At 43.5% G+C, this 23,389-nt stretch overlaps 1 protein-coding gene across 3 annotated transcripts; it reads left to right on the top strand.

Moving 5' to 3' along the window:
* The first annotated feature begins 13,676 nt into the window (after window positions 1-13,676).
* Window positions 13,677-22,384, top strand: gata5 (GATA binding protein 5). 3 transcript variants are annotated; one of them, XM_035645868.2, is made up of 7 exons: window positions 13,677-14,012; window positions 14,550-15,232; window positions 17,170-17,342; window positions 19,175-19,303; window positions 19,560-19,644; window positions 19,880-20,010; window positions 20,775-22,384. In XM_035645868.2, exons 2-7 carry the CDS (start codon window positions 14,737-14,739, stop codon window positions 20,892-20,894), a joined length of 1,134 nt encoding a protein of 377 aa, XP_035501761.2. In that variant the 5' UTR covers window positions 13,677-14,012; window positions 14,550-14,736; the 3' UTR covers window positions 20,895-22,384. The 3 variants fall into 3 exon arrangements, with proteins under 3 accessions (XP_035501761.2, XP_047187228.1, XP_047187229.1); XM_047331272.1 differs by having other exon boundaries at window positions 13,680-14,012; window positions 14,550-15,259; XM_047331273.1 differs by having other exon boundaries at window positions 13,681-14,012; window positions 14,719-15,259.
* The last annotated feature ends 1,005 nt before the right edge of the window (window positions 22,385-23,389 follow it).

The raw sequence follows: 23,389 nt of genomic DNA on the forward strand, positions 1-23,389 counted from the left end.
GGGCACGGACGTGCCTCCGTCTGTGTTTGTTATTTGTGCGTGCAGGTGATAAGAGAAGCCAACGGTCAGCGTAATGTCCCAGGTAAGGCTGATGCAGGTGATATCTCTTGCATAACCTCCGCTAATGATTAGTGGGCGACTGCAAACAGGCCAAAGTGATCAGCGCTCGGCGTTCAACCACTCGTGGGGACGTGCAGCAGCTACGCTCCGGTTCCCAATGTCTGTTTTTTCTTCCCTATTCTCAGTATATAGAATATAAATATGAAATTATAAGAAGTATTAATTTAGAGTTCCACTGGGCGCAGAGTTACAATGTGAAGCTCACAGACGACGTTTGATTCAGGGATCACTTTGTCATGCTTCAACGTCGGCTGCTTGTTTTGTGTGTGTGTGTGTGTGTGTGTGTGTGTGAGTGTGTGTGTGTGGGTAAACAGTCTGAGCACATTGGTCTGTTGTGTGTTGTTTTGGTGCATGAGCTTTTGAGTGTTTGTTCCATCTCAAGGTCAATCCGGCTATTGCAAGTATTTCCCAGTCTGTTATCTCTCTCTCGCTCTCTCTCCCTCTGTGTGTGTGTGTATGTGTGTGTGTTTGTGTGTGTGTGTGTGTGTGTGTGTGTGTGTGTGTGATTGTACGTGTGGCTGTTATGCAGGCCACTAAGTCTTGTATAAGCACACGTATGACTGAAGACATGAAACTCCCCTGATTCAAGTAAAAGCTTGTGAAAATAAAATCTCCAAAGTGGGTACTGACTACATCTCCAAGGTGCATTTCTCAAGCGGCAAACTTTAGCCCCTGCGACATGAGTCTCACTGAGAGACTCTTTTACATCTACAGACGTGCCGAAATGGTGGAGGAAACAATTCTCAGAAACAATATGGTGATAATTCAATCTGGTGACCAGAGCACAAACAAACAGTATATTGGTCATTGCATTATTCAGGAGTCTCTTGTGTTTCAGTGGAACCACACACATATATTTTGCTGATTCCCTTTACTTCTTCAATTCAACCTAACAGCCAGGTGCAGCTTGCACCGTCAATTATTGTGATCTATGAGGAAAACTTTGACTTGGGCGAAGACAATATTTCCACCGACTACATCAGCCACTGTCACACGGATTGACCTTTTACCCCCTGAGGTTTGCATAGGCAACACTGTGTGACCAAATCACAGAGTGGTGTCTGGACTGCAGAGGTCACCGATGGGACAACGTAGATAATCAGCTATGTGCGTGGATGAAAGAGAATTTCTCCACCTGCAAAGCGCTGACTGATCAGCTGTTTCTTCAACCGGAGGGGGAAATAAAGCAACGGCAGTAGCCGTTTGAATTGCTCTTAAAAAACTCTGTGGCCGTCAAACTCAGCGGTCTGGAGCCAGGCTAATGCAAGCGAACAGCCCTCTACGATGGCTAACAGAGGAAAGTGGAAGGTAAGGGGAGGTTGGGACTGGATGAGAAAACGGAGGTACGGGGCAGGAGGGCGTGGCGAGGGGAGCCAGGTGAAGTGCTTACATGGGCATTCCAGCAGCTCCGCAGCCGGCAGGCAGACAGACAAACGTGTGGAGTGGCATTTTCTTCGAGATAAGAGCCGGTCCGATAGCGACACCCCGGACATGAGGCCCTGCCTCTCTGTGTGTCTGCAGGGTACATGGCCATCAGGGGTGGACTGGCAATCGGGCGTACCGGGCAATGCCCGGTGGGCCGACGCACATTTGGGGCCGAAGCAACCGGCCCAATTTATAATAGACTTGATGAAAAAAAAAAAAATGCCAGGGCCGTTTTTTGGTCCCAGTCCAGCCCTGATGGCCATGCAGGTGTGGGCTGCCCTTCCGCGCTGCTTCAATGTGGCAGCCTGCCTTAAAGGGGCAGTGAGCGGTTTTGGAGGAAGATCGCGTATTGGTGATGTTCGGATGCAACTGGTCGGGGTTCCAACCAGCAGCCGACCAGAACCCCTGGAAGTGTCTCAAGGTGTCGGCGAGCGATGTGTACAAGCTGCACACACAGTGTTGTGTGGTGCGGTCTGCACCATTTTTTTCAATTTTTTTTTCCATTCAGAACCAGGACTGAGCCGAAAAAGCTGATTTTTTTTTCAGTACCTACACAGACCGACAGCTAGTGGGCCATGAGGACATATTACAAAAGGTGTATTGGATTAAGATCACTGCCCCTTTAAGTGCTTGTGCTTTCGGCTCTACCAGCGCTGATGGAGATATTTAGGATTTCATTAAGTTATTTCCTGTGGATGGTAATACAATGAGTAAATGTGTACAATGTAGCTACTGTCAGTTGGGATGAGGGAAAATCACAATTTTCAATATTTAAAACTGCACCGCCAGCATTTATATGTTAACAACTGATCAAATGGCAAGGTTTACTGGAGACAAAGCCACCAATGATTTAATCAAATTAGCCAAACAATTGCTAATGTTGTGTCTGATTGATGTGTAAATGAACAATCGTTCGCAGACTGTTAACTTCGTGAGGAGATCATTGTCTTAACAGCTCGTTACGCTGAGTGAACAGAAACTGAATTCATGCTAAATGCTAAATGTCAATCAATCAATGAATTAATCAATCAACTTTTATTGATATGTTCACAGATCACAATTTGCCATACAGGGCTTAACAATTTGTACAAGGTGCGACTGTCGATTCGAGGGAGGAAACACTAGCAAAGAGAAACCCGTTAAACAGGGAAAAAAACGACGGGAAAAAAACACAGCGACCCCAGGGAGAGCCACAAGTGAGGGTCCCTCTCCCAGGACGGACAGGGGTGCAATAGATGGATCAAAAAAACAACAACATTTACTACAAGTTGTCAACCCAGCGTGACGTCACCCAATGGTTTTTGAACTGCCGCCTTGAAGCCTCGAGTTAGGCATTTTGACCAGCGCCGTCTTACGCCCCAATGTATACAGTCCTATCTATTTTTAATATATAGTCTAAATGAGACCATCATTTACTGAATGAACATCACCCTGTATTGAAGAAGACCTGAAACTAGAGATTGAACCATAAACTCCTCAGGAAAATGTTTACTGACGTTATAAATAGGGCTCCAACTATTTTTAACTTTAACTTTTTTCTATAGTCGATAAATCTGTCGAATATTTTCTCGATTAGTCGATTAGTTGTTTGGTCATAAAATGTCATAAAATGGCGAAAAATGTTGATCGTGTTTCCCAAAACCCCAAGATGATGTTTTGTTAGAAAGAAACCAGAAAGAAACCAGAAAATATTCACATTTAAAACGCTGAAATCTGAGAATTTTGACTGTTTTTCTCATAAAAACTACTTGAACCGATTAATCGATTATCAAAATAGTTGGCGATTAATTTAGTAATTGATTACTAAACCTTTAACTGTTGCAGCCCTAGTTATAAATCAAGTGAGAGTCATTTTCTCACAGACTTCTATAGAAACTGACTTCTTTTTGCAACCAATCATAGACTGTACATAAAAAAACGAGTCCTGACAATGAATTACCAGCAGAGGGCGACTACACTGGTAGCAAAAAAAAGTCTGTTTCTATTGAAGTCTATGAAAAAATGACTCATTTGACACCAACATTTGTTACATCATTCTAGCTAAATGTCAGTTACAGCACAATATCGTTTACATTTAAACTTTGTCAAAACAACTGTGACTTGCTTCGTCATTCGCAAGTACACAAAGGTTAGGACAGCAGTGTCAGGTGAGCACTCTCATGCACATCTGTACATACACATAAATCAATACTCCTGCCCTACGGTACACACACACAGTCACATGATGGCCACTCACTGCGTCTTCGGCCCTTCATCTCCCGTGGCCTGTGTTTGTCATCTTTGACCTTTGAGAGAGCAAAGACACACTGCATGCATTCATCCCCAGCCGCAGACGCCAAGCTCGCCGACGCTAATGCTGAGCAAAAACAATTCCCAATTACACGCCGACATCATCAGCCAAACACAAACAAATATGCACACGCCCGTGGCGGACGGCCCCCCTGGGCGTCTCTCTTCCACACGATCCCGTCCCACTGCCAGCGTCGCATGTTTGCCGGCGGCCCGTGTGCGACAGCTGGTTGTGAGGCTCCGTGCTGTGCGATTGGACCACGGGTAAATGATCTGTGTAAATTGGCTTTTTATGGGACTGTGGGGGAAGATGCTTCACACCCTATTTAACTCTTCATCACTGTTTGGTAAAAAAAAAAGAAGAAAAAAGACAACAAAAAAAGGCTCAATCTGCAGAAGATTAAGTAGAGTAATGATAAGTGGCAGTGAATCCACATTACAAAGTACCATGAGCCATAAGCACAGAGAGAGAGAGAGAGAGCACTGAGCAGGCAGGCCGCTGTGGAATGACACAATGAGGAGTATGTATTTTGCAAGCACAAGGGAAGTTTCAGCAACCTTTAGCTGTAAGGACATTACGGATGTTGATATTTCATTTGGGGCTATTCAGACCAATTTACCTTGAAAGTTTAAGTTTATTCATATGGCCAAAAATCCTAATTTTGTCTGGGAGGACAATCTTCCCCTCACATAACACAACATGACCTAACATAATTATAATAAAAGCTTTAATTCTGTAGTCACCAAGAGCAGCATGTATTTCAAGATCAGATATTTTGTTTGAAAAATACACATTTTTGCAACTTGACTCATTTATTGATCAGCAACATTATAAAAAGTTGTGTTCTTGTTGTAAGATTCTCTTACTTGATTTTGTGCTACTTTATATCTCTACCCCACTACAGTTCAGAGGCAAATATTGTGTCGAGATTTTTTCCAGATCACAATTTATAAACGTGTCATTTATTATGGGCCACTGCATTATGAGTACCTTTACTTAAGGTAATATAATTAAATGTTGATGGAAATTATTCATGTATTAAGTATTGGCATCAAATGTACATATTTATCTAAGTAAAACAAATGTGCTTTACATTTGTTTTACTTGTGATTTTCTGATCACCCTGCAGCGTTGCTTTAAATAAACATCTCAAACGTGCGGTTTCTCAAATAAGTCAACTCAGTTTTTAGCGGTGCGGTGGTGAACTCCCACTATCCTGCTGCCCGCTGACACGGCTCATCAAATGTTCTGCCGGGTTTACATGGGCTACTTAGTGGTGGATTCTTGTGAAAGGAACTGTACCTTTCTATCTGTTTGTTTTTCTCTATTTTAGAAAATTGAATATAGCTTTGTAAAACTTAAATTGTCACAACTTAGGTACTGAAATATATAAAATGTTCAAACTTCACACTTTGAAATGCTTTTAGGCACAGCTAATTGCTAATGCTTTCTAGGTGAGGGGAAATAACTTCTGCATTTAGTAACGTTCATGTTTACTGTACTACAGCGTGTTGTAAAAGGCAGACGTGCACGTCACCAATGCAGCATCCTATAGCCAATGGATGAGCTTGTTTTGACACAGTGTGTAGTGAACTCTATTTCCACATTAAGAGCAGGGTAAAAATAGACCTCACACCAATTGCTCACCTTTATTGCTTTTACCAGGAATCCCCTCCATCGTGCTCATTACACTACTGATAAACTAAAGAGGGCATTGATTCCTGACATCAGGAATTCAGTGTCTGTTGTTGCATAAGTTTCACTGGTCTGATTATACATCATATATGTTTAACATTTAGTAGCCACGCTAGCAGCGCGGTTCTGTGGCAATATGGGTCTCTCTGTTAGTTTACCCAGAGCCGACCATAGCCTATATGGGGCCCTAAGCAGAATTTGATTTGGGGGCCCCACCACCGCCACCAATACTATTGTCAATGCTCAATGTTTGCACACCTTCTGTAAATCTAACACACCCATTATCAACTGTATTAGTTGTAGCTGTGTTGCTTATATATAAGTAGCCAACTCACAATAGTGGTCCATTGTTAATTTGCACTTTAATATTCAAAGTGATACAGTACTGAGTGGCATACTGAACTTGGTGTGCTAAAAAGTATCAAAATAAACCAGCAGACAATGCAATGATTGTAAACCATTTGAATTTCTTCTGGTTTGAAAAATTGCAACAATTGCAGAATGAAGACACTTATGCCTTGGGCCACCTCTACCTCTCAGGCAAAGCAAGAAGTGTCTTAATGTGCAACTTCTAGATGGATTGTCATGCATTTTTTTTATAACCCTTAGTGGTTCCATCGCACTGACTATGGCGACCGCCTGACTTTTCCTCTAGCGCCACCAACATGCTGACATTCGTGGTTCAGAGTGTCAGATTGAAGGGTCCAATACTTGGCTAATGAGATACTAAATTAATTCCATTCTTGTCAACCTTAGTTTGACTTTGTGTTTTGTACTGCTTTACATGTTAATTATTTACTGCTTGTATTTGCAAAACATTTCATGAAGAAAAATTGAACATTACGAAATTCTGTAATATACAGAGTTAATCATAACTTAACGGTGCTACGCAAGAGCAGTGTCATGCCGGTGGCAGGTGGTGGCCGTGGTCGCTTTCCAAGAGCTTCATCCATTGTTGCGTTTGCAAGACAAGAGCCCATCTCGTCGGAAAGTGATGAGATGGGCCAGGCCGGTTCAAGCAGGTTAGCATTCTAACTTCACTAGAAGCAAAGGACTTTAGTATAAAAAAAAAAATCACAACTTCTCTCGTAGATTGGTAAGTAAACAGCAGTTAATGCAAACGCTGGCTATGTAACGATAGAATATATTTATATACATACGGACGCTATTAGTGTCTGCCTGATGCACAATGAATGATGACTTGATGTGTGAATGAACTTGATGTAAATTAACAATTCTCTAAAAATGAGAAGAATGGAAATCTCACGGCTACAATTAATCTCTTTCAACTGACGAAGATCAACATTTGGCCAAACCAGTGTATCGGGGCCTCCCACAGATTGGCTTCTTAAATTGATTGCCGATTGGCATGAATGTCTGTCTGTCTTCTTAATTTGCAGACAAAAACGTAAAACAGTCAATAAATCACGTAGGCTCAGATTTTGCTGTATTAAACAATAACACAACATGATGGAGATCATTCCACTAGAAGACCAGCACTGTCCAGTCCCATGTTTCGTCGTCCATTCTGGTGGCCCCTGCTCTCCCGGGGCCCGAACCCAGCAGCAGCAGCAGCAGCAGCAGCAGGCGCACAGATAGGGCCTGACAGGCTGAAATGAAACACGCAGATAGGGAAGTGGCAGCCAGGCAGACAGGAGCCAGTCTCTCATGGGTGCTGGAGATTAGGCTGACTCCTACTTCACATTCCCCAGTGAACAGAGCTGCGAGGGGTGTGTCCCAATCCTCTGAATCCTTTCTTCCCCTCTATCTGCGCCCTGTGTACACCGGCATGTTTCTGGGGGAAGTCCACTGAGGCCTAGTTGTAATAGAGGGGAGAGAAAGTTCACATTTTTCTGATGATCTGGCCACAGCACAGACCAGAGACGCGACGAAGGGGCCGAGGCCCACCCTGCGTGGCTCCACGTGGCTCCAGCAGTCTGCCAGATGTCTGGGAGCAGCCTCACTGGGAAATGCACAATTACAGATCAATTCAGCTCCGGTACGAGTTAACAGCTACCTGACGTTAATGTGATGAAAAGGGGCATTCATGTCATGACACCAAGAACACACTGCACATGGATTGAAAAATATGTTTTGAGGATAGGAGGAATACTCTAATAATAAAACATTGACTAACTGATCATTTTAGATATTCCTAGTAATATTGGATGTTTTAGTTTTTCTTCACAGAAACACTGCCAACAACCTTTTTGCACCCTCCTTTGGATTTTATGTCCAACCATTTTAGCGGGATTCTGATGACTCCAACGTGAATACGATGTGGGAATAGTGTTGTAAAATATTTTTCATTTATTTGAATGAAAATACAGGTGTGGGTGCACATGAATCTCTACACTGTAAAATAATTCAAGGTGACTCAATTAAAAAAAGCTGCCGCCTTAAAAAGGTCAGTTCAAAGTTGTTTTGCGAGTTTTGGATTATGCAAAACAAAGTTTGACTTCACGTTCAGGGAAAACGAGAAAACGCATTCGATGAACTTAAGGTGTTAAATTGAACTGACACAGATTAGAATCATGATGGAGGATGGATTTATTAAAATGAATTAGGAATCTCTGTCTCACCACCAACAGCAGCAACTGTTCTGCGGACAGAGGTTCATAACACATATGGGACAGAATGTATGAAGAAACAAGTTGTCATACCTTATGTTTTACCAAATAGTTGCTCTTCAGAAATATGGGGGTGATCAGATTTTTGGGTTGATAACCCTTATCTTTTAAAAATGAACAATGGGGTGAAACGTGTATTTCCCATAACAACCACAATTCATGCAGTAGAGGATTAGAATAACATATTTATGACAATAGTAATAAGACATGATACATAAATATTCATAAGGTTTCATTATTATTATTATTACATAGCTTTGGTTCCTGTGGCTGGACTCTGTGACTTCAGCGGTCATCTCATTGACTTACATTGCTGTCCTAGATAGCTACTATGACCTTTACCTCAACCTAAACCTATCCTTTAAAAACATGCCGTGTAAGATGTAATATTTTATATAAAATGGGAACTTGCTTGTTGTCCCAATAAGAAAGACGAGTTCCCATAATGTGACTCTACGATTAACGTCCCCGCAAGGTGGACAGACTTTTTTTTTAACTTCAACCTCACAGACGTAGTAATGTTGGCTTCCAAATACCTTCCTGTGTGTACATTGTATTTATTTACAGATTGTTAAATGCGTGTGCGCGGACCACCGGATACGTCGGATACATGGGCGCTTGGACTTTTGACACGATCCACAAGTGTACGCTGCGTTTAAGCGCTGGTGAGACATCTGACCTTCTTGCTGCACTTGTGTGTGATTTCAAAGTAAAACTTTGCATTTGTAAAACACAAATTGCTTCATATACATCTGTGTGGACATGAACATGCATTTGTGAGTGTACCCAAAGTTACACACAAATCATTGTACGCATTTGCAAATCTAATCTTTCGCTTGTGGATTACGTGATACACATATGTGTCCATCGTGAGACTGATTCCTCTCCATACTCCTGCGCCATCACCAGTTCTCTCAGAGCTACGTCAACACGTCTCCGCTAACGGCTCATTGTTACTTGGGATTGGTTTGACTTGATAACGCTTTTCCCCTGTGATGGATGAAGCCTGCAGAGATCGTATCTGGGGGTGATGATGACGCCAATTTGCACCACTGACAAGAAATTAGAGAAAAGGGCTGAAACAAGTCTGATAGTCTGACACACACACACACACACACACACACAACTTCAGCTTGTTCTGTCATAGACAATAAATACCTTTGGAGAATTCCTAACTTATCTCGCAGGCATGTGTATGTAAAATGAAGATAGAGGCTGAAATTCCGTTCTGGTCTCAAAGAATGCAGCTGTAGAGGACAGTGGCGTCACATCAGAGGGGGATCAAAGTTAAAAGGCATTTCTGGAGACAATGCCTCCCCCCGTGGAGCGGGCCTATCAGTCGGTCCACAGAAACATGACCAAAAACCGACATAAACAGCCGATACACAGCCCCGGCCATGGGAGTGTGGCGCATTTGCGGCTCCCAGTTTTTATTGACATAACCACAGACTGACCGGGGGGGGGGGGGGGGGGCGTTGTAACAGTGCCACAGGCCCCACAGGCCCCACAGGCCCCACAGCGCACAGCGGCGTGCAGCGGCGTGATGGACTGTGTACATGAAGCCGCGGCGGGGCAGGCCCTCACCGATCACCTCATTCATAAGGTCGCTATCTGACTCCACTGAGAGACGAGAAGGACTCTGTGCCGAGCCTCGGCTTCTCCCTCCAGGCTGAGAGATTTGGGGTTACAGCATGTGGTGCACACAGAGTTTATGTTGGGGGGGCGGGGTATGCAAAATGTTATTTTGTTTTTGTTTAAAATCAATTTTGTCATGTCATATCATTTTGTTGTCATGGTAGCATTCCTATTTTTGTTAACAATAGCTTTATGTGTAGAATTCTGCTGTGAACACTTTTACATTTTATAAGTTCCATATAAAAAGTTACTGGTTCATAACACTATATAACTATAATGTAGTTACAGTGTTTGTCAACAACTGTAACGTCTCAACAGTTAATGAATGATTAATTACACAGTTGTAATTATTTGTAGTGGAAATTATATTTGAGTAATAAAGATAAATCTGACTGAGTGTTTTAGGTGTGCAGGACTCATTTAGAGAGGATTCTCAGTCTGCAGTCATTCACTCCAAATGATGAAGGTAGACTGCGAATGTGGAAATCGCTTAAAGGGACTTGTCTGACATTAGTCATGACACCAACTTTGGAGAAGGAATAAAGATTGAAAATTGGAACCTATCTAATCTGTGTTTTTGTGATTGATATACTTTTTTGTGAATACTATCCAAAGGGGGGAAAAAAAGATTAAAGGAGACTAAATCCTCTCAGGAGAACTTTGCAGTTTTCTTAAAGAGACAGTGAATAGCCATTTTCAGACTGTGTAGCACAACGACTGGCCATTTTAATGTCCCTTACACTCTTATTCAAAACATGCCCAGACCGCTACAGAATGAACCGTGGTCCACGTCATATTCGGTGCATCTAACACCCGTCACCAGGCAGTTTACAGGAAGTCAGCAGTCGTGTCGCCTCACCGAGGAGGAGAGAGATCTCTGAGCTGGGCCTGGGACTTACCCGCAGCCATTTTGGCCAAATACTTTTGCTTGTGTTTGTTTTTTTTAAATGCACATTTAAACACAACTGTGTGATCACGAACCACTTATTATACACATGGCCCACAATTCGAAAGCCATGTTGCTTTGGACTAATTCTAACATGCAGGAGGAACATAACTGCACTCATTTGGGGAAAGTTGAATGTCCAACATTGGGTTCTTTGTGTCGTGTTTGACATTTCAAAAATGTTGGCCTTTTAAAATTACGTTTTTTTTATGCCAAATAATACAACAACATAACATCAAATGGGTTTCTCGTGTTTTTTCCTGTTGCGGAGATGTTCTGAATGTCTCATGAATCAGTTATTATTAGGTGCCTTGATCCAGTAGGAGTGTAAAAATCACATTCTTTGTAAGTCTACTTTTGTTTATTTAACCCCTTATTAAAAAAAAAACAACGGTAAAAAGATGACAAGTTATGGTTTGGTGTCAGGCAATTCAATTCAATTCAATTTTATTTGTATAGCGCCATATCACAACATACATTGTCTCAAGGCACTTGACATAGTGAGGTCAATATTACAATATTACAGGGAAAACCCAACAGATCCCACAATGAGGCAACACAAGCAAAGGTCTCGAGAACAAACAGTGGTCCAGATACGTACACGCTGGCCCCTGAGGCTCGAGCACTGGCAGCTAAATGCCTTCATGTTTAAAAATGTGAATCAACTCCTTGTTCAGGCGAATGGATGTGACAGTGCTTCAGAAACACACAACCTCACATCCAAAATGTTACATATACATATTGTGCATATAGATAGGTGGATGGATGGATGGATAGATAGATAGATAGATAGATAGATAGACAGACAGAATCAGTATAAAGCGCATATACCTTTACCAAGGCCCAACAACCCTGTCCAGCTCTTACGCTATTCTGACAATCTGCACCAAACTCAAACATATCAACATCATATATATATATGACAGATTTTCCATATGTCAAATTTGAAAGAAAGTGTTTTTTAAGTCCAAACTGAATGAATGAACGGTGTCAAATTTAGATGATGACAAACGGGCCTTTAATGGCTGAAATACTCTCCACGATGTGCACGACTCGATGTAAAGGTGATAAATGTCCGTGTGATGAAGTCACAGTCGTTACTGATTAGAGTGGAGGGTCCAGATAAGGAGGCAACAAAAAAATCTATCACACTGACACAGGGAGTCACGTGCAGGGATGAATGTTATTTGAGACGTTTGCATGTCTGCTGCTGCTGCTGCTGATGATGATGATGATGATGAAGGCCCATAAATGTGTCAACGAGCCCCCACAATTTAAAAATATATACATATTTACATCTTTGGAAATCCGATTTAAACCGCGTTGCAAAAATTCAAATAAAAAAAAAAAACTGAAGATCTCTCAGGATGTTTCCGAATTGTTTTTCAGAAATTATTCCAAGTTTTTCTCATCTAAAACTCTCACTGTGTCAATTTTCATATATACAAAAATAAGAAGGCCGCATTGCCGAAGACATATATATATTTTTTCTTCTTAAATCCGTGTAATATTGATTAAAAATGTCACAAATGACGAGCAGATGTGTGATGTCTTCCTCCGGTGACCGGACATGAGAGGAGGCAGAGGAGCAGACACACAGACCCCGCTCCCCCGTGGCTGCACCGATGTGGAAAACTTGTTTGTGTCATTTTCACACTTTTTTTAAAAATCGAAAATGAGCTCCATTGGACTGCGGCAGCTGTGGAATAAATATATAGTTGCTGGATTTAAAAAACAAAACATATTTTTTCTTTTATTTCGTATTGGATAACTTATCTGTTAAAATTTCACCCAAAAATGGCAAGAGATCATTTTGTTATTATTTCTGAGAAATGAATAATAATTAACGATTTGCATTTGATTTATTTCTTAAATTCAGTTACGAGCTCCGTTATGTTTTACGCACAATTTAAAACGTTTTAAATTAAGCTCCAATGTCCTCCATTGGAAAAAGGGGAAAAAAGACTATTTATTTGTGCAACTGGAAGTAGTTTAAAGTTTAAAAATTACAAAATATTGGAATTCACTAAAAGGTATATACACCACATTTTCTTGAATAGATATTTATGGCCCTGATCATCAGCTCCAAATTATTATTGTTTTTATTCTATGGATATTTCAGAGCTCGGGAGTGGCGCTGTAATCTATGACAATTGTGGGTGTTATTTTTTATTTTCATTTAATTCTATTTCACCCCTCCGACATATGATTGTGTTTCCTATCTGACTGCAGCTTTTACAGGGAACTCACTCATATTTGTGTCACTATATGAAAACTCCCTACAAACTTTCTTTCCTCTACGTGTTTTTCACACCACGGGTTCATACACACATATCTTTAATGCATATAAAAACATTTAGGTTCGGTCCAGTTTGATTTTGCGGTTTAGATTTATTTCAATACATCAAATATTAATATGTAATAAACATTTAATATATACTCAACACAGCGGACACAGAACTGTGTGGACTTTAACATCCCGTCCGAGCGTTGTGAATTTTTAAGATGAATAATCATCCTGAAGTAAACGCAACTGAAATGAATTCATGAACCATTAACATTAATAAATGTGGAGCCCTAATTAGTGTGGGTGTGTACATTTTTTTCCCCCAAGGTGGCCTATTCCACAATGACACACAGACTTTTAATCCGCAGCTAAATGTGAATACAGGTGCAGTTGTAACTTTGTGTGTGTGTGTGTGTGTGTGTGTGTGTGTGTGTGTGTGTGTGAGAGAGTGGGGTGGGGGGTTGGTCTGCACCCCTCAGTCCTCAGCTCTGGGCCCTCTCCTCCCATCTCGGGCACCCAGGAGCCCTCCCCTCCTCCCCTCCTCTCTCCCCACCTTAAGGCCTACCTCGGAGGAGCGGACTGCGTCACGTGTCTTTTTTTTCTTCTTCTTCTCCTCTCTCTCTCCCGTACAAAGTTTCCAGTAGGGCAGCGAAGAGGAGCACACCCATATCAGCAATTATCAGCGCGACAGCAGCTATCTCCAGATATACCGACAGGAAGAGAAGCGCCGCCAGTCGTCCTGGACCAGGGGGAAAAACAAAACAAAAAAACAACTAACAGATCTTCAGTTCTTTCCTGAACGGCGAAGCGCAACTTTTACGCACGGGAAGCGGGCGACAGTTGGAGAGGCTCCGCGGCGCGCGCTCCTTCGCCAGTCTCTCTGAGTGGAGTGACACGGGGTTTGGCCGCTGCGCTCCTCTGCACGCGGAGGTTTGGACGGCTCGAGGACCCGGACTGCTTTATCGGCCGACCCGTCCTTATCTGGTGAGATAGTGGCCCTTAGAGCCCTTGGAGAGAGAAACGCCGTTCCTCCTGCGCAGCAAAGCGCTTTTTTTTTATCAAGCTTCTATGTGTGATTCCAGTTGCTATTGATAGAAATGTTCACGGCAGATATGGGAGTGCACCCTTTGCTATCTGTTGCGTTGTTTGATTTTGGTTTCCGTTATGGTTATGATTTAATGAGGCGGCGCGGTGCCGCAGGATATCTGGGGTCTCCTGATATCTGCCTCTATCTGAGGGGGACGGATATCAGCTGATCGTTAATGTCGTTTTAATCCGACTCACGTCATACAGGTGAAATATGACGGAAGGTTCTGAAAGTTGTTGAAGTCTTTTTTTCACGGGGCCCTTTTTATCATGAGTGACTGAGCCTATAGAATTTATTTAACTGACATAAGACAATGTTTTTAGAATGTAAAACTGTCATAGAAAGTATGCATCGTTAGAAGGCCTTCAATCTTCTTTATGATCTAATATTTATTTGAAATATCTTAATATATATATATGTGTCCATCTTCACAGGAAAGGACTCTCCATGAGATTTTCTTATTAAGTCTCTGTTCACAAAGGCACTGAAAAACATTCTGACGAGAAGCTGAAAAGTCTTTACGCGTGGACAGCATCATCTCCACGGGACTAAGATCAAGTCTAAGAAAATCTTCCATATACATTTTTTCCATATTCCTGACAGGACGTAGACGCGGTGAAGATGTATCAAAGCCTGTCCCTGTCCTCCAACCAGTCCCCGTACGCGCACGACACCGGGAATTACATCCACCCCTCGGCCAGTTCCCCGGTCTACGTCCCCACCACCAGGGTCCCGGCCATGCTGCCCACCCTGTCCTACCTGCAGACGTGCGACTCGCCCCACCAGTCGCACCACGGCCTCGGCGGGCACCACGGCTGGCCGCAGACCGCCACGGACGGCTCCTCGTTCGCGCCCGGCAGCCCTCACCCTCACCACGGCTTGTCCTACTCGCACAGCCCGCCAGTCAGCAGCAACACCGGCCGCGACGCCACCTACCAGAGCCCGCTGGTCCTCGGAAACGGCGCCCGGGCGGACCAGTACGGCGGCGCCCTGGTGCGCTCCGTCGGCGGCTCCTATTCTAGCCCTTACGCCTACGTGAGTCCGGAGATGGCGACGTCCTCCTGGACGCCCGGACCCTTCGAGAGTGGAGTGATCAGTCTGCAGGGCCGGCAGTGCGGTATGTCCGGGAGAAGGTCCAGCCTTGGTGAGCATGGGCCTGCAGGACCACACAAGTGTCTTCTTCTTGACCATAAAGCTAGAAGGATAGAATCAGCAGAGTGAAAGTAAAAGTGGAGCATTTTAAACACGATACAAATATGATTTTGTGCCTGACAGTGTAGTGTTAGATTTATCAATTGATGTGGTCACGGATTTCTTTTTATAGTTTATTATGTAAAGCTGTCTCAAAAAAGAACTATTACAATTATTATTTTATCTGTAAATGCGCAAAAATCCCATTTGGACCCAGGTGACCAGCAGCAATTCATGTCTCCAGGTGCAAATCAAACCCTGAGCATGATTTTCAAAACTTCATCATATGGCACTTAACGTTTCAGACACGAAAATATCAGCAAATACGCAATATGTATACGTCTTTCTTGGGACAGTACATGTGCTCGAATATGATTGTTATATAGCCTGGACACTATATCCTGTTATTGCTTCAGTATTTCAGTTCGTCACGAGTTGTTACTGACGGAGAGAAGAGCAGGGGTCGGGAGGGACGAGGGGACAAATCCCATGTTACATTTAGACAATACACATTGTCTTTGTCTTTAAAAAAAAAACCAACCCGATCAATTAAACATGTTAATTTTATCCCGCGTGTGCTTTTGATTACGTGGCTCAATACACACGGAACAACTAAGAGCCGATGAGCGCAGTTATCGCCTCGGTCAGACACAGAGGGCCCCGGCGTCTCTCGTCCCGTGGACAGCGTTTATTAAGTTACCTGGCCGTGTATAGGAGGCGTTTGAAGTGGTGGCTGATGAAGAGGAGACGAAGTGCCAAAGGTGTGGACAAATGAATTACATCACGTCGGTCCCATCCAGTCTCCGCTCGGTCGGCACCGCAGACAGTTACTTTTTTATTGTGTGGTGCATTTATCAGTGTCGCAGCAGCAGCAGCCATGTTGACTGTATTATCCCACAGTTCTTTATTTCGTTATGACATACACAAGTATACACTCTCATTTATATTAATATGAACTGTTGCCGGTTCAGTTAAACAAATGATCTTAATGATTATTGGGGGGGGGGGGTTCGTCCCGGTGCCAGATCACCGGCTGAGCCGTATCAACCTGTGATGCATTTTAATTTAGATAATGAACATAATTTAGAAGAAGAACCAATCGCAAGTTCAAAGGAAGCATAGCCCCCCACCCTCCCCCTCCCTCTCTCCCTCTCTCTCTCTCTCCCTCTCTCCCTCTCTCCCTCCCTCTCTCTCTCTCTCCCTCTCTCTCTCTCTCTCTCTCTCTCTCTCCCTCTCCCTCTCTCTCTCTCCGTGAATCGAGGGATTAGGAATTCGGGGCAATTAATGCCAGGAGTCCGTCGTGTGTCAGGGCCGTGATGGATGGATGGGGGTGGGGGGGACCCCGGGATCCTTCAGCCTGATAACACGGCGCCCCCGCCCCCGCCTCCTCCTCCTCTCTCTCTCTCTCTCTCTCTCCAAACAACACTCCTCCATCACAGTCTGTCTCCCCGTTTGATTCATTTGGGGGGGGGGGTTGAATGGAGTGGAGGGAGGGTTAAATTCCTCCTGCTTGCTATTCATCATGCATTGGCGCCCGTAACCACACTCCGCCCCAGCGCACCCCCCACCCAAGTTATCCCCATCTTTAAACATTTAGAGGTCAAATATCTGATTGTCTCTTATCGACCACTCAAAGTCACACTCACACACACATTCACACCTCGGCACGGGGGCTGAGGGGAAGCGGGGATCGAACCGCCGACCCTCTCCACTATTATTACCTGATCGTCCGCTGCAGGTTGATACGTCGCAGATTGATAGTGGCGCCATAAACACTCTTATTATAGTGCATCATTGCACCGGGTGATGTCACCACACACGTCTGTCCACATGTGGTCCTGACTCTTGTCGCTTGTCCTGCAGACCTGATGGACATGGACATGCCGTGCGAGGGCAGGGAGTGCGTCAACTGCGGCTCCGTGTCCACGCCGCTGTGGCGCAGGGACGGCACCGGCCACTACCTGTGCAACGCCTGCGGCCTCTACCACAAGATGAACGGCATCAACAGGCCGCTCATCAAGCCGCAGAAGCGCCTGGTAAGAAGCCGAGCAGCGGCACAAGCACTGTCTTTGGTTCTTTTTGTTTTTCATCATAATGCAGACCCGTTTATAGGCGGTCACCATAGAGACAACAGACAACATGAGGCCCGGCTCTTAAAGGGTCAGCCGGGTTCATAACCCGTGTCTAATTCACACTGAGGCCAGGAAATAAATATCATCTGTCATATCATCATATACAGCATACTTCAATAAATGTATACTTTTTTTCTTCTACAAGAAGCATAACGTATATTACTATTTTTGCTACCACATTATTTTTATTATAATTATTATTATAATATTAGAAGTAGTAGCCATCAATTATTAATATTAATATTAATATTATATTATTACTGTTGCTGTATGTATGGGTTATACTACAATCAAATATTACAATTAGCTCCATCTCAAAAGGCTATTTACATTTTAATGCCTCATCAAATAAATTATTACGCTAGTACTGTAAAAGAAAACCACTTTTTTATTTTTTACTTTTGGTTCTTTAAGTACATTTCTTGTAGAAAAATGCTGTTCTTGGTGTTTCTTTTGAATGCAGGACTCTTAACTTGCATTGGATTCTTCTTTTTATTCTGTGGTTTATCAACTTCTACTATAAGGATGTAAATAATTAACTGTACGAAGAAGGCGATATCTTAGAAGTTTACAAGTTTTCCTTTTTCAAATTGATTATATTTTAATATACATTTCCAAAAGAAACATTTTTTATTGTTCTAATAAAATGGGTATAGTTTTTCTTTCCCCACCTTAAATAGCACTGTAGTCTATAGGCAAATAAAAGGGTAAAATTGCATGTTAAGTATTTACTGAAGTAATGTAGGCATCCTTTTGAATAACTTATCTTGAGTATTTCTATTTTATGCTACTTTTCCCCGCTGCATTTCAGAGGAGAATATTTCCTCACCTTTATTGCTTGACAGCTACAGTGAGATTTTGATCTTACAGCCTAGATGCAGTCTAGATAAGGATACGTTTTACACGTACTTGAGTGTGTTCACAATAGCACCTCTTTATTTTTTGTAAAATTATGAATGCAGGATTTTTTGGAGGAAGGGGGGGTAGAGGATTTTGAAGTTTTTTCTCTCAGCAATTCTATACTGAGAATATGTCACCAGTAAGTCAGATATCAAAAGTTATCATAACGGTATATATATATATATATATATATATATATATATATATATATATATATATATATATATATATATATATTTTGTATAATTATATTTAATATTAAGCCAACACTCGGGTCCAAGTATATTAGAGCTTATTAATGACTAAAGGGAGTTTAGACAATGAAATAAAACTGCTGTGTTGGTGTTCGAGGCTTCCCACCTGAACATTTCCCAGGAGCTGTCCTCTCCACAGCAGCTGTACGAGTGTCAGTTGTTCCACAGCCTCCCTCCACAGCCGGGCTGTTTGCTCTGTTTTTATTTGTCCTGCAGTGACCTTGCCCTTGGACGGGTGTTTTTTTTTTAGTTTTTTTTAGACGAGGCTCTCCGGAGCAACGTGACTCTGTGCTGCTCCATGGGGCATTTTTTGCTCCACACTTGTTGTGTGAAACCAAGCTGATAGTCACACTACGCTGTGAGAGAGAAAGACATTTTTATGTTGTCTTCAAAGGTTGTCCAACTCGTGAGTTATTAGGATATTTTTTTTGCACGGCAACCAAAACTGCAAATTGACTTTCGTTCTAAAAGTTGAGGGGACACTTTTGACTCAACTGCCTCAAACTGTGGTTGAAGGATTTGCAGCGAGAGTTCTCATATAGCTTTCAGCCAACATGTGATTTTTTTCCTCTGTACCTGCAGCAGACCACGCCCCGCCGAGCAGGCCTGTGCTGCACTAACTGCCACACCAGCACCACCACACTGTGGAGGCGCAACGCAGAGGGAGAACCCGTGTGTAACGCCTGTGGCCTCTACATGAAACTGCATGGGGTAGGTCACACAAAGCGTTTGATTCATGGATTCTCGTAGTTTATCAGCAGTTCTTCCCTCCTTCCACACTGACCTGTGTGTAAACCAGCCCCTCGGGCAAACTTCTGCTACAGCAGGGAACAGTGCAGTTATTTGCGCAGTGTGAAACTTCTCCAAGGGCATTGTGGGAGGCGAAGGCGGAAGGGGTGCGTGTGTCGACTGTCATGACAATGTGGCCTCTGTTGTATCAGGAACCGTGTTGCTGTACTCCCTACAGGTGCCCAGACCTCTGGCCATGAAGAAAGAGAGCATTCAGACCAGGAAGCGCAAACCCAAGATGCCCAAGAATAAAACATCCACAGGTAGGACGAACGGGCGACGAGGAAAGGAGAGGCTGTGGAGGAGTACTCGGCTAAATAAGGCTTACTGTGATTTAATGCAATTCAAATAATAATTCAGAATCAGCACAACTACCCAAATGTACCCCCAACATGGGTAATGGAAGGTAACTGAATTGTCTCAAAGTGTTGTCATGACAGGCGTGTTCTTTTCTTCTTCTGTCTAATAACTCATCTGCCGGTGTTGTTGATTCTTCAGGAGGATCCTCCACCTCTGACACCGGCTCCCCACCCTCCCTGTCGATCTCCGAACACGCCTCCACCATCAAGAGCGAGCCCAGCATGGCCCCCTCGCCGTACGCTGGACAGACGGTCACGTCCGCCACTCAGGTAAACGCTCTTCTCCGTAGGTGCAGGAGGCCGAGCAATCGGCAAACCACGGGCAAACACTCTTAGATAAAAGAGTCACTGCACAGACTATTTGCAGGACTTGTTTCTGTCGTGTTGTGCATTTTCACCGCAACAGATGATGATCGTGACCCCGAGCCGACATTATTTGTTGCCGAACCACATATTAACAGGAAGTAGTTTGAGCGGCAGCTTAAACTACTTCCTGTTTCTGACCTTTCAACACGTTAACGCCACCACAGTTTCTTCCTGACGTGACAAACAATTCCTGCTTCACTCGAGTATTGCCTTATTCCCGTGTCACTTCTCGCCTGTTTTTGTGACAAAGCGTACGCCGGAGACACAGAGACACTCGCAATTACAGGACAGCACGTCGTGTAGTATGAACGGGTCAGAGGTCTTACGACTTTGGAAATGGCGTCGTGTGTCTGAGCCATTAGTAGACGCCTTTGTACCACTAGTTCCTGTGTCAGAGCTCTCTGCAAACGATTTCTCTTCAAGCAGTTTGTACTCGACTAGCCAAGTGGATAAATAAATACAAGCGGACGGTGCAATGCAGCTAATGAGCTATGATAGCGCCCGCCACTTTGGACTCTCCCGCAGCTCGCTATTGGTCAGTGACGCGAAATCATGTGTCGAAGTTAAACTCGCTTGGGTTGACTTTTTGTCTTTGTTATTATCGTTTGTCAATGATCCTGCATTTTGCAAAGTTCGCCGAATTGAAATGTCCCGTTCCTCCCCTGCAGACGGCCTCTCAGCTCGACAGCACAGGATCAGGACACGTGGACATTAAATATGAGGATTATCCCTTTACCCCGACCTCCATGGCCCCGCACCACTCCTGGTGCGCCCTGTCTCAAGCCTGAGCCGACTGGCCGTACATGGACAGGACACTCGGGCCTGGGCACACAGCCACCGCGCCGCCCTGCCGCGCGAGAAACAGTGTGGCACACGCATCAAATGGGGTTCACGCAGTGTCTGGCGGCTACGTGTGTTCACGCCCCCTCGGCGTGAGGACATCTAATCTGCTGGCTATATGTTATATGCTGTACTGTGTCACACTAAATGAAAAGACTCAGCTGGGCTCACCCGGACCATACTTCAGTTTGACAAGGACACAGGGTACCTGAGCATCGCATCGTCCCCAGGAGAGAACACAGTCGCACCAGGACCTGACCCATGCTCTCCGGAACCCCTTGCATATTTCCTCAGCACAATGACAAGAGCTACCTATGTATTACTAAAAGAAATCTCTATTGTGGGACAAACTATGCACCAAATATACCGACGTGAAGACAATCAAGTGGAATGTAAAAAATACCGTGCCTTTTTTTTTTAATAGCAGATAAGCAATTGTCTTGTTAGTTCTAACTTTTCATTGCTCTCTGTGCTGTTTTTGTTTCTGTGCTGTTTTCGAGAGCACAAATGACAAGCATCGTATCGTTATCTCGAAGAGAAAACCGTAAAATGGAGAGAAAATACCCCCTTTATTGCTGTTGAACATGTCTCATTACCAGCGTGTAGATGATTAACTTTTATGGACACATTATTTATGTTGAGATAAGGACAGTAAAATCATAACCCACCGCTCGATGGCGTGTTGTGCTGTACGGCCTCCGAGCTGTGACGCTCCGATCATATGCGTGATTTGCTTTTTTGCGGGACGCAGCAGATTTTAAGCTGCACCTTGCGAGATTCATTTGAACATCGGGACCAGTCGTCGTGACTACATATCAGAAGTTTTAAATTGTTTCACTTCTTTGACATTTTACATAAATGAAAGTGCAATGAATCGGTTCCCCTTTGTCCAAAAAAAACTAAAGGCCAAACACAGAGAGTGAGAAAATTATTTTAAACATATTAATCTATTTTTATCGTCTGTATTTTGCCAACATGTAAGGGAATTGCATTGTTATACTGTTCTTAAGAACTCTCTGCTTTCGCACCCCCCCCCCCCCCTTTTTTTTTCAATGCTCTTTGGAATCTGTTCAGGTTAATAAACTGATTCACATTTTATATCGGTGTAAAAACGTTTGATTTCCAAAAAGTAGAGCGGACCTCAGCTCACAACACTGTGTGTGCAGTGTGTACTGTAAACCTCACGCCCTGACACCTTCAGAGACGTGCTAGCGACAGATAGGGTTTTTTCAGATAGGATTATAATCATAATCGATTAGTCTGCCGATTATTTTCTCAATTAACTGATTAGTTATTTGGTCCATAAAATGTCATAGAGTGGTGCTGTCATAGAGTAGCATACACACCAGAAGATATTTACATTTAAGAATCTGAAATCAGAGAATTTTGACTCATTTTTTTCATAAAAACTATTTGACCAATTAATCGATTATCAAAATAGTTTTTGTCGATTCATTTAGTAGTCGATAACTAGTCGATTAATCAATCAACTGCTGCAGCTCTAGCGACAGAGGCTGCAGGGTTTGGGCGTCTGAGGCTGCGTGTTCGAGCCTCGACCAGTGCGGTTATTAACAACACTTCATCTTTCTCCAACATCGATTACTGACCCTTTAATACTGTAGATGAAAGGAATTTGTTATGCGTAAGTGGCTTTGGCCAGATTTGTGTTTGTACTACTACACAAGCATTGTATCATTTATCCATTGTTGAAGCTTTAAATTTCAAATCTTTATACGTGATTTTTTTTTCTCCAGCTTTATTATTATTCTATTTCGTCCAACTATCCATTTTAGTACTCTAGTTATCTGCTCAATTGCTTACTACAGTCACATGCGATTTCCATGTATCCCCTGGCAACTGATGGAGTCAAACGCAATCGACAATTTTTAATATACAGTAATTATTGCTTTACACACCTCATGCTTTATATCCAGCAAACTCTTTGGCTTTCTGATCCAGATCATTGTACTGCCGTGTCTACTGGGCATGTTTGTGCATTTAAATGTAAGGTATAGCCAACATACCTGATACAAGCTCCAGTGTACACAGCCCTGTGTATGCACGTGTGAATTTGTACGTGTGTGTGTTCAAGACGGGTGTGTGCCCCTGCCGGTTGCTTAAGCTGACAGTGTCGACCAAAGGTTGTGTTCCAACGCTGCTTTATGGCTGCAGGGTCCGAGTTGGCCGCGCCGTCGAGGAAAATGCAGGCCTGTCAGCAACAAGGCTGCAGCTTTACTGCCGCCCCCGCGACACGCCGGCACCGGCGCACCAACAGCACTGCCCAGCTTTATGACTGTTGGCCAAGACGTTGCCATCTTATCGGCTGCTGGGAGAGGCCCCGCCGCGGCGGTGCGATGGGAAGGCGCGGACAAGTGACCCCTTCAGTCTGACACCAAGGGGAGTGGAAGCGGGTGCTTGGGATGATCAGTGGGACATTTGGGAG

The sequence above is a fragment of the Scophthalmus maximus genome, chromosome 3 (genome assembly GCF_022379125.1).
Source record: "Scophthalmus maximus strain ysfricsl-2021 chromosome 3, ASM2237912v1, whole genome shotgun sequence".
Taxonomy (NCBI): Eukaryota; Metazoa; Chordata; class Actinopteri; order Pleuronectiformes; family Scophthalmidae; genus Scophthalmus; species Scophthalmus maximus.